Source organism: Bidens hawaiensis, unplaced genomic scaffold (genome assembly GCF_021521415.1).
Source record: "Bidens hawaiensis isolate Kalapana, Puna unplaced genomic scaffold, B.hawaiensis_p1.1 tig00027329_1, whole genome shotgun sequence".
NCBI classification, from domain to species: Eukaryota; Viridiplantae; Streptophyta; class Magnoliopsida; order Asterales; family Asteraceae; genus Bidens; species Bidens hawaiensis.
Genome location: NW_027494420.1, coordinates 1 through 11,721, shown reverse-complemented (window position 1 = coordinate 11,721; position 11,721 = coordinate 1). Strand labels below are relative to the sequence as shown.

The 11,721-nt window shown below is 32.1% G+C and overlaps 1 protein-coding gene across 2 annotated transcripts; it reads left to right on the top strand.

Annotated features, from left to right (window-relative positions):
* Positions 1 to 5,247: 5,247 nt before the first annotated feature.
* LOC143575269 (protein FLX-like 4) lies at positions 5,248 to 10,741 on the top strand. Of its 2 annotated transcripts, XM_077059685.1 has the most exons (4): positions 5,248 to 5,316; positions 8,007 to 8,513; positions 10,008 to 10,147; positions 10,229 to 10,741. In XM_077059685.1, the coding sequence occupies exons 2-4, from the start codon at positions 8,011 to 8,013 to the stop codon at positions 10,483 to 10,485; spliced, it is 900 nt and encodes a 299-aa protein (XP_076915800.1). In that variant the 5' UTR covers positions 5,248 to 5,316; positions 8,007 to 8,010; the 3' UTR covers positions 10,486 to 10,741. The 2 variants fall into 2 exon arrangements, with proteins under 2 accessions (XP_076915800.1, XP_076915801.1); XM_077059686.1 differs by lacking the exon at positions 5,248 to 5,316 and having other exon boundaries at positions 7,159 to 8,513.
* The last annotated feature ends 980 nt before the right edge of the window (positions 10,742 to 11,721 follow it).

The window sequence follows — 11,721 nt, the reverse complement described above, 5'->3', positions numbered from 1 at the left end:
TCTTGTTGATTTTGGGGAAAATAAAGCATTTTCTATTTTGAGCTTTGTACCATTTGGTAATGCTAAATTAGCTTTTCCCACTCCTTCTATCAAGTTTGTAGGACCTGATACTGTATTGATGATCCCTTTTGTTGGTTTCAGTTTATAAAAATATTTTTTAGATCTAAGTATAGTATGCGTGGCTCCACTATCCGCTATACATATATCTTCTTCATTTGTTTGATCTTGTGCTCCGGTGATTTTCATTTTAAATCTTTAAAAATAATAAGAAAAAAAATAATAAGTGTATAACGAAGACATATGATATTTTAATAAGAACTTTATTTAATTGAAACACAAGTAGTACATGAAAGAGGAACTAGATAATTAAAGATAATGAGAACACACTTAATAATTGCATCTAATTATAGTAGTCAAGCAACTTTGTTTCAAAGTTCCACCTCAAAGTCTTCAACGCTCAGCTCAGCATTGATATTATTAAAGTTATCAACATGGTTCACTTCTTTCTCTTTTCCTTTTAGGGAGGCTTGGTACAGTTCACACAGATGTGGAGCTGTGCGACAAGCCTTTGCCCAGTGATTTGTACTTCCACATCTAAAACATGAAGTGCCATTGTTTTCGGACCTACCAGCTTCATTCCATTTATTTTGGTGGTTGGAATTGGTATTGTGTGGGACATGATAATTATTGGCTCTCTGGTTACGACCACGGCCACGGCCATGACCACGACCGTAAGAATTATTGTTCCATTTGAATGAAAGCTTACGGTCATTAAAATGTCTTTTGTCAAAATGACCACGGCCACGTCCACGGCCTCGTCCTCGACTTTGTTCCTATTTATGACCAGAATTTTTATGAGAACTTTTGTGAGCAACATGTGCTTCTGGTATTGCTAATGAACCCGTGGGACGAGATTGATGATTTTTCATCAATAATTCATTATTTTTCTCTGCTACAAGGAGCAATGCATTTAGATCAGAGTATCTCCTAAAATTCTGCAAACGATAATGTGTTTGCAAGTTTATGTTTGATGCATGAAACGTGGAGAAAGTTTTCTCTAACTTTTCTTCCTCTTTTACGGGATACCCACAAAATTCTAGCTTTGAGCAAATTCGGTGTAAAGCAGAGGTGTAATCATTTACCCTCTTAAAATCTTGGAACCTAAAACTGTTCCATTCATCTCTAGAAGTAGGAAGTAAAACTTCCCTTAGATGACCGAATCTGCTTTTCAAATCTTCCCATATCATATATGGGTTATCATAATTAAAATAATCATGCTGTAGTAATTCATCAATATGTTTATGGATGAAAACATCAGCTCTTGCTTTATCCTGGTCAGAGCAATCATTGTATTCTTGGATTGTTTCTAACACATCCATAGATTTTAAATGTCTTTTGACATTTGCTGTCCAAGACATATAATTTTCTCCAGAAATGTTGAATGCAGGGAATTCGAGTTTTGCTATATTTGACATTTTGTTGCTTAACATAATAGAGCAAATAATAAGATAGATATTAGAATCCATATATATCAATCAACAATGAGATACAATACATTGGTAGAGCTATAAACATATAAAAGAAAAAGAAAATGCCAAAATCTTCAGATGGGAGATTAAAAATTAGAATGAGAAGTAGTATAAGCATTATAGTGACCAACAGCAAAACCGGGTGAATCATTTTGAAAACTTTATATTGGATAAATTTAATAAGAAGAATGTTTGTTGTAAATGAAATGGGGTTAATAATTGGTTATTTATAGTGAAAATTTATAACCGTTTTACAACGGCTATATTACCGTTTGTATGTGTGTGTGTATATATATAATATTAATTATTTTAAAGTAAGATAATAAATAAGATAATAAATACAGTTTATTTTATAAAATATATAATTATTATGCATAATAATAAGAATAAAATTGTTAGTGTAAATAAATCTAACTTTTAAATGATATATTAGTGTGCATATAAAAATTAGAATGGTTATCAAATTTTAATACGATGTTTATACACATTATTGTTATTACTTAGTATATGTATATGCATAGATATATTTTCAATGTACATAATTAAAGAAGTGTTTATGATGCTTATGTAGATACCTTTGTGTCTATTACCTTTCTTGATTAGGATATAAGCGGCTTGTGCTGATAACGTGTTATAATATTAGCCTTAATTACAACAAGATTATTGAAGTGATAAAGAGACAAAAGGATAGGAAAAGTGAGAATGTAATATATTTTGGGATGCCAGTACTCGTTATACATACACTCTATTTATAATGTTATAATACTATTTAGGAACACTATTTAGGAAGACAAGTGCATATAATTGGTTTGAAAATTTCATCCATTATTTGCAAGTGTCTTACCGACACTTTTATAACAGAAATATATATTTTTTGAATGGCATATATCTTTTATTGGGAAATATTTAGTTTTTGAAAGACAAATATCTTTTATTGGAAAATATATAACCTATTTCCGAACTATATAATATCTCGTGTAATTGTTCATGAAAGTGGTTATGCTTTGTTTTGAATTCTCAAATAATCAAGAAGGGCCTATTTAGTATTTATGCAGTTATGATTAAAAAAACTTGATTACGGGCAAAAATCAAGTAGCGTGGTTAAGATAGCATGGTATGCGACAACTAGGTATTGGAGAAACCTATCGTGTGCAATTACAAGTGATGATGTGGGAGGATGAGCGGAATTAAGATGATACTAGATTACAAACGAACATGAATAAGACATGTTGATCCCATTTTGTCTTTGGGTTCTTCGTCGTTGGCAATTTATGGTGTAGGTAATTTGAAGATCGAGGGGGGCACATATCGAGGTAATTTGGTAGTTTTGTCTTTTGCATCTCTAGTTCATATGAGAAGGAGTTGTCGCCGATGGAAATCATCTGGCTATCAAGAAAGAGCTTTGTAGACGAGAAGCCGTTTGTGGGTTAGGGGCTTATGGCTAAAAAGTCATTTATATTAAACTAATGATTTTTTAATGTCGGATAGTAAAAATGATCAAATAGTGAAGATTGAGTAACGAGCATGAATGATAATTGGAAGTTAAACACATAATTTAAAAAATATACCAAATTAATAATCCGCGTAATTTACTCACAATCTTGAAAGTTAAATATATAGTATCTCACACTTGCTTTTATGTGTTATTTACGTATTTAACAGATAGTACCAATGTATTCAACATTTTTAATACAAATCCTAGTAAAAGAGAAAAACCTAGGATTCACCACTAATTATCCTAGAGATATACTTTTTTTATAAACAAACACCAACACGAATTCACTACTTATTCAAAACAAACGTACAATTTCAAAGAATGACAAATCAAACTTATCATATTGAGTGGGTTGATCAGGCAAACCTTATCATGTGCATTAAAGTTTAGAAGTGATACAGATGATTTATGAATGTACAGGTTTGGATTTCTTATGAGAACTTAAATGAGTTATAAAAACTTAAGAACTAATTACATGGATTAGATTTTTTCCATATCATCAAATTTTCAAAAAAGTAAAAGGGTATTTTTTATGTTTAGTTTTTTTGAATCAATTTAATAAAAAAAAACAAAAAATACAAACAATCTTAAAAAGGTGATTTTCTTGGTTCTTAACCTATATGGCTATATATATATGAAGAAAATTAAAGATATACGTGTTTAATTTTTTTCTATTAACAACCATTTATCAAAATGTTTGGAAATAATATTTTTCATTGAAAGATTTAACATATCTGGGTTTGAGAAATAAAATACTGAGAAAATTTTGAGAATTAAAAAAGAAATAGTTTAAGAATAAAAAAAAAGATTTCTAAGATTGGAATAATGGTCAACACTCTTAAGAAACTTTTATGTAATTTATGTACGTGTGTGTAATGTGCGTAACTTGTATAATTATTTAATTTGAGTAATTTATGTATTTTGGGTTGTGTAATTTATGTACCTTGCGCAATATATGCAACTAGTAATTTATGCAATTTTGTGTATGGTTGGGTAAATAATGTAATTTTGGGTAATTTATGTAATTGATGTATGTAATTTGAGTAATTTGTGTCACTTGTGTATAGTAATTTAGATAATTTATGTATTTTATGTAGTTTGAGTAAGTTTTGTGTTTGTGTAAAAATCAGTTTAAATATAAAAATCATTATTTTCTTAAATATCTTATTTGTGTTTATAGTTAATTAAATTGAAAAAAAAGGAAAGAATAGAAATATCATATGTTTTGATAATTTGTTTATTTGTATGTATTTTCACCTAAATATCATTTTGTATTATAATAATATAGATTCTTTCTCCTTAATCAGTTTTCTATACTTAATTAATCACAACTATATGTTATAAAATAATTAATAAATTGCGTTGTTCACATTGGTTCTTAAAGTTATTACAACTCAACTAGTTTTCAAATTATTCCTTCTATGTACATATATATACATAACTTAAGATTCCACTAGTGAAGAAAATAGTAAAGGTTAAACAACCATCTTACTAGTTTAATCATTTATGAATACAATGAAGGGCTAATGAGCTTTAGCTCAATTGATATTGGAGTAGAAATGAAGTTTTGGGATGGAGATCGCAAGTTTTCAAGTTAGACTCCAATGTTAACTTGGATTTTTTACTGCGGAGTGCCTTTAGGCATGGGTGTTAGAAAAATTCGAATCTGAATCCGTATTCGAATATCTGAATCCTAATTATTCGAAAATTCGAATTCGGATTCGGATAATGATTTTGAAAATTTTCTGATAGTTTGAATATGAACTATCTGAAATACTTTTTTAACTGTTAAATAATAAATACTATTTATAACTTTCGGATGATTTTTTAGATACTTGGGATTATTTTCAGATATTTCGAATAATTATAGGATATTTTGAATAATTTCCGAATAAGTATGTTGTTATTATTTTCGAATTAGATAACGATCGGTACCTCTACCGAAAACTCTCCTCCTTATATCCGAATCCGAAATTTCAGATAGTAAAATTCAGTTCGAATATCCAAAACTCCATATATCGGATTTTAAACATCAAACCTTTATTTTTTTGTTTGACGTAGAGCCTAGCTTAGGCTATAGCATGTGAAGGTGAAGCTGTACTTTTCCTTAAATAAAAAAGACAAAATATCACCCCCAAACTTCTATAATAATAATATCTCATAATATCTTCCTCTTACAAACCCACCACCGTCCTCCGCCGTGGTTCTTCCGACGACCAACCACGATCACCGGACCACCACCGATCCTATCTCAACCATCCATCCACCGATCAATTTCGTTCACCGTGAAAGGTACATCACTCTCTATACCTCCACATCAAACTCACACTTTACGTTATTCCGATTGCCTTGAAAACCTTTAATCGACGCATTAATTTGATCGTTTTGTTAGTTATAATTTTGAAACCCTAGGTTCCGAAATTGAAATTGAAATTGAAACCCTAGGTGTTTGACTATTTGTAACGTAAATTGAGTTTTCAGTTATTGTGTTTAATTCTTTACCTAACTCAATTTTGTTGTTTAGCTAGGGTCTGTGTTTTGAGTTTGGGAATTAATGTTTAGAATCCGGTTTTACGTGATAGCGTGTAGTGAAAAGTTTTGGTTGATAGGTCAGTAGTTTGTTGCTGTTACCGTGTTGTTTTGGAATGGATTTACGTTGCGGACCGTATGTTATTTAGGATTTTGTTATGATATGAAATGGATTCATGGTGCATTTTGTTCTGTTAGTATTTTGGGTTCGTAAAATTGCACCAGCTCGAGATGATGAAGTTTATACCTAATAATAATGATAATTATAATATTATTTTAGTTATTAGTTCAGTTATTTCTGTTAAGGTAAATAAAATATTTATTAAGATCGTTTCGTTTAGCTCTGTATCATGTACGTCGAACTCATAGTTTTTGCTATTTTGATTTCTGTAAAGTTTCGCTCGCGTTGTTAATTTGATTGTTTTGCTAGTTTTGGTTTTGGAATCCTAGGTTTTGAAATCGAAATTGAAACCCTAGGGGTTTGTAACGTAAACTGAATTGTGAATTATTGTGTTTACCTAAGTCAATTTTGCTGTTTAGTTAGGGTTTGTGTTTTGGTTGTGAGGATTGATGTTTAAAATTTGGTTTACGTGATTACGTGTAGTGGAATTTTTTGTTCTTGGTTTGGGAATTTTGGTTCAGGACTGCATTATATGTAAATTGTTGTTCGTGTTTTGTTTTGGAATAGATTTATGTTCTGGACCGTGTATTATTGGGGGATTTTGTTGTGATATGAAGTGGATTCTTGGTAAATAGGATATATTTTAAGATCGTTTCGTTTAGCTCTGCATAATGTACGTAGAACTCATAGTTTACGCTATTTTGATTTTCGTGTTGTTTTAATCGCTGCATTAGTTTGATCGTTCTGCTAGTTTCGGTTTTAGAACCCTAGGTATTTGCAACGTAAACTGAATTGTGAATTTTGGTGTTTACTTAAGTCAATTTTGTTGTTTAGTTAGGGTTTTTGTTTTGGTTGTGAGAACTAATGTTTAAAATTTGGTTTTACGTGATAACATCTAGTGGCATTTTGTGTTGGTGGTTTGGGGATTTTAGTTCAGTGCTGCATTATATGCAAATTGTGGGTTAGTTACTGTTACTGTGTTGTTTTGGAATGGATTTACGTTCCGGACCGTGTTTTATTTGGGATTTTGTTATAATATGAAATAGATTCTAGGTGCATTGTGTTCTATCAGCTTGAGATGAAGTTTATACCTATTATTAATAACAATATTCTTTCAGCTATTAATTGAATTGTTTCTGCTAAGGTAAATAAGATATCTTATTGAGATCGTTTTTCTAGTTTTGGTGTTTTGAAATTGAAACTCTACTTATCTGCGGCATAAAATGAATTGTCCATTATTCTCGTTACCTAACTGAATTATATTATTTAGTTAGGGTTTGTGTGTTTTGGTTGTGATAAATAATGTTTAAAATTGGGTTTACATGAGAAAATGCGGTGAATGAAGTTTTTCGTTGATAAATATAAATTCTAATTTTAGTACCGTATTATATGCAACCTGTTAGTTTGTTGTTATTACTCTGCTGTTTTGGAATGCATTTACATTTTGGACTATATGTTATCGGGGATTTAGTTGCATTATGTTCTATCATTCTTTTCGTTTCATAAAATTGTGCCAGCTTGAGATGAAGTTCACACCTAATAATAATAATCATAGTTTTATCTTGCTTTAAATTCAATTGTTTTTGTTAAGGTAAAAAAGATAATTTATTAAGATGGTTTGTATATATATAGACCGAGAACCAAGAACCCTAACCCTAACGGATTTAATTAATGGGCCTTACCCTAATATACTATATACTGTATGCTCTAATGGTTGCATTTGAAAGGATAATTGATAGTGGTAGGTTGCTTTGACGAACTTTTTGTTTGCGATATTGGGTTACTGAAAGATTATATAAACGCTTTAGTAGTTTATCGTTTATTTTTGTATGCAATCTTTTTTTGTAAGTACTGTGGATACGTTGCATCGAAGCTCCTTCATTTTAGTTTCTATATTTACATATTTAACGGTGTGTTTGCTGTATATTTACGGAAAAAACAATTTGCTATAATGGAAATAACATTTTAAGGGAAAGAATTCAATAATGTGCCGGCGTGTTATAATTAATTGTGCCGCCTAACTTTAGGCGAATGGTTGACTTTTCATTGCACATGTTATTAAATTTTCTAGCAATTGTAACTGCAAGTATGGATCAACTTCCAACTTTTTTGAATGGTGTCTAAAAAATACTTGTTTTTTCACTATGTTTAAGCTCCATACTTGGTCTAATGTCATGTTCTAGTGATCATTATTTCTTAGAGCAAAAGATTTCACTTTCTCCATATTTCTTAAAAGAAAACTAAAAATAACGTGTTATTAACTAACATTTTTCAATTTTAAAGAAATTAGTATTATTCATAATCATATTTAATGTATTAACTCATCAAACAGATAAATGTCTTCAAGAAGATATGGATCACCTCCACAAGGAAGCCGGTCAGCCCAAGCTCCTGGGATGATGCGCCACGGTCTATACCTCGAGCGTGTTGACACCACCCCGGTGACTCAGCCATCTGAACTAGAACGGTTAGCTAGTGACAACCAAAGACTAGCCGCTACTCATGTAGCCTTACGCCAAGAATTAGTGGCCACGACACAAGATATTCAAAAACTCAAGGCCCACATTGGAACCATTCAAGCCGAAAGTGATGCTCAGATTCGGTCATTACTGGATAAGATTGCAAAAATGGAGGTTGATATTCAAGCGGGTGATACTGTGAAGAAAGAAGTTCAGAAGGCCCATGCTGAGGCCCGGGCTTTGGTGGTGACTAGGCAGGATTTGATTGCTCAAATTGAGAAGTCGAGTCAAGAGTTGAAGAAGATACATGCTGAGGTGGAAGCGTTACCCGAATTGAAAGTGGAACTTGATGGTTTGAAGCAAGAACACCAGAAGTTACGGTTAGTAGATGTTATTTGGGTTCTGGTTATTTTTGTATTTGTAGGTTGAAGTTTGACCCATTTATTAATGATTTAAAGTGGGGTGTAAACGAGCCGAGCCCGAGCTTGTCTAGGTTTGAGCTCGGAGCATTTAACTTCGAGAACTCAAGCTCATTTAACTTTTAGGAGCTCGAGCTTGGCTCGTTTATTATTTATTAAGTAATTTATACGTTTACGTTTTTAACACGTTTTAGTTATATAATTTATATATAACGTAATATATATTAATTAGTTATTATCATTATTATTATTATTGTTGTTGTTATTATTATTTTGATATATAATAATAATTATCATAAAAAGGTATATATTGGGATTACTTTATAGAATAGTAACCAAGTTTTGAAATTGTTCCAATCAGGTCACTCATAAAATATTTTGTTCCAATCGTAGTTATTAAAAGCCCTCGCATCTTGCGCCTAGGCCCATTTTCCAGGCTAGGCCCAATATCCGCGCTTCTAGTTCCTAGGCCTTTGCTTCTTGAAGGTGACAACACCTCTACTGGCATTGATGACGGATCAAGAACAATAGTCATTTGAACATTTACTATTTATTACTTTTTGACCTTTTGGTTTTTATGTTTTGAACATTTTGGTACTTTACTTTGAACAATTTGTTATTCAAGTTTTGAAATTACATTTGAATCTTGACTCTTTTAGAGCTTTTGGTACTACTAGCCTTTGTTTATTATATATAAAGAATAGTATTATTTTTCTAATACATAATATATTTATATTTTTTTTATTTAAGTGCGCTTTTTTTGTCTTAGGCCCTCACTTATTTTGCGCCTCGCACCTAGGCCCCAGGCGAGGCCTATGCGTCTTAAGTGCGCCTAGCGCCTTTGATAACTATGGCTCCAATTAGGTCTCTAAAGTTTCATTTGTGCTCTAATCCTAATTTGGCATAAAATTTTGTCACAAAGGAAACTTGGTTACTATTCTATAGAGTAATTCCTAATATATATTTAATAAAAATGATATAAATAGTAGGCTCGTTTAAGCTCACGACTAAGCTCCAGCCCAGGCATGTTTACTAAACACGCTTATTTTTAGGCTCGAGCCTGGGCTTGTTTAACCTCGGTTTAATTCAAGTTTTAGCGAGCCGATCTCGAGTAGCTCATGAGTCGCTCGGTTCATTCACACCTCTAAATGGAACAACTCTGGTTTTGTTTTATCTCTGACGTGTAGAACAAGTAAAATTTAAAGAAAGTTTGCATAAGACCTTAAGATTTTTTATTAAAGAACTCAGTTCAGTATTTGGAAATAACATAAAATTTTTAATTATTTTTTACACGGTAATTATGTATAAAAAAAACAATGTTTTCAACACAAAGTACTCATTTAATCATTTTGACTCTTGACTTTACCAACTGGACCTGCTCATTTTGCTACTTTTTTATAATTTAATGGCGGGCCTGAACTTCAAATCTTTTTTTCTTGGCGTGTGTTCGTGCAGTTTGATTTTTGAGCATGAGAAAAAGTTAAACATGGAGAAAGCGGCACAGTTGGAAAGTACGGATAAAGATCTTTTGGGGATGGCAAGAGAAATTGAGAGGATACGAGCTGACATGTTTAACACCGAGAAGCGCGCAAATGGTAAAAATGCACTCTCTGTTAGTATAAATAAGTATTATCCAATTTGACTCGCTCATAAGTAAATGTTTGTTTCGTATGCAGCACCAAACATGTATGGTGGGCCTCATATGAACCAAGAATGGTACCCACCACCTCCTAACGGAGGCGGTTATGCTGACGGGTATGGAAGTTATCATCATGCTCCCTATGGTGGTGGTGATCCTCGACTAGCTGGTGGTCCAGGTGGCCGTCCTCAATGGGGACCGTCACCACCACCACCACCACATATGCCCCCCTATGGTGTAGGCCACCCTGGACCGCAGTGGAGAGGACCACCACCATATAACTCTAGGACATGAACATGCTACAAGAGTAGTCTAGGGTTTTTCTTTATGGTTCAAATATATGTGCTTGTTTATGAAATGTAATGCCTTGATGATGGCACCCCATCCCCATCAACTAAATGTTGTAGAAGGTTTAGATTTTACAAACTTGGGGAATTAGTTTCTTTTTTTGGCATTATTATCTTTTTATGACTGTTAAATTGTTGATAAGAATCAAGTTATTATCATCATAGTTATTGAGAAATTTTAATTTAGAATTCAAAGCCTCTTTGTTTTTGAGCTTAATTGCATGTTTTCATTAAAGAAAGAACTACAGTTTACGACGGATTAAAATCGATAACAAAAATCCTTATTTTGAGACTATGGATTATGTCTTTTGATATGATCCCTATGAAACTTGTTTCGTTGCTTGCTTTAGACCATAGTGGCAGGAAAATGATCGTAGCATGATAAATCTCTGGATAAGAAATGGCTTGTTAAATATTAGTTTGTGTGGACATTAAGTTATAGAACATGATATTCTAGACAATTTATGTGTAACGATGCAGTAGTACTGGAGTTGTTAGTTGGCAAGAGTAGTCACAGAAACATAAGTCGAGGGCGTTTTGCGACACCTAGATAAACCTTGTTCTTAGTCGAGTTTTCCCTAATCATTCTCAAATACATGTTGGATTGGTGGAAGCCCCCATCGATTGGCTATACCTTGCTTAGGTGAAAGACGAAGATAAATTAATGTTTAGATTAAGAAATCAGATATACATAATGCAAACCAAGTGATAAACAAGATAAATATATGCCCTTCGCATCAAGTGACAAGAGTTAAATTAAAGATGAAGTTCATATCATGATATGACAGGAAAGAACGAAAAGATGTATGGACATCAAGAAGATAAAGATGCTATGAATAAATGATAGGCAAGACTTTAGGAATCAATTAATGATGAAAAATGTCACTTTCAATTTGGTGATATGAATCACTAAAAAGGATGTCTCTAATTTTAGAGAGATTTGTGACATGTTTTTCAAGTGTTTTGTGTGCTAACTAAACTAGTATGACTCGTTTCGATCCGAACCTATTTTGGCCAATACTGGTTTAATTTTGTTATAACAATAGAAATAGAATATAAACACTACAAATCATGATATTTTATGACCAGGCAAAAAAAAATTTAAAACTGTATCAAGTCTTTTACTTGAAAAGAAAAGTTAAAGCAGATGATCTTGGTTGGGAGATGTTTTTCAATACATAGG

Coding starts and splice junctions, on each gene's coding strand:
- LOC143575269 (XM_077059685.1), top strand. CDS start 8,011: ATGTCTTCAAGAAGATATGGATCACCTCCACAAGGAAGCCGGTCAGCC. Junction 8,514..10,007: donor CAAGAACACCAGAAGTTACG/GTTAGTAGATGT, acceptor GTGTTCGTGCAG/TTTGATTTTTGAGCATGAGA. Junction 10,148..10,228: donor CACCGAGAAGCGCGCAAATG/GTAAAAATGCAC, acceptor TTTCGTATGCAG/CACCAAACATGTATGGTGGG.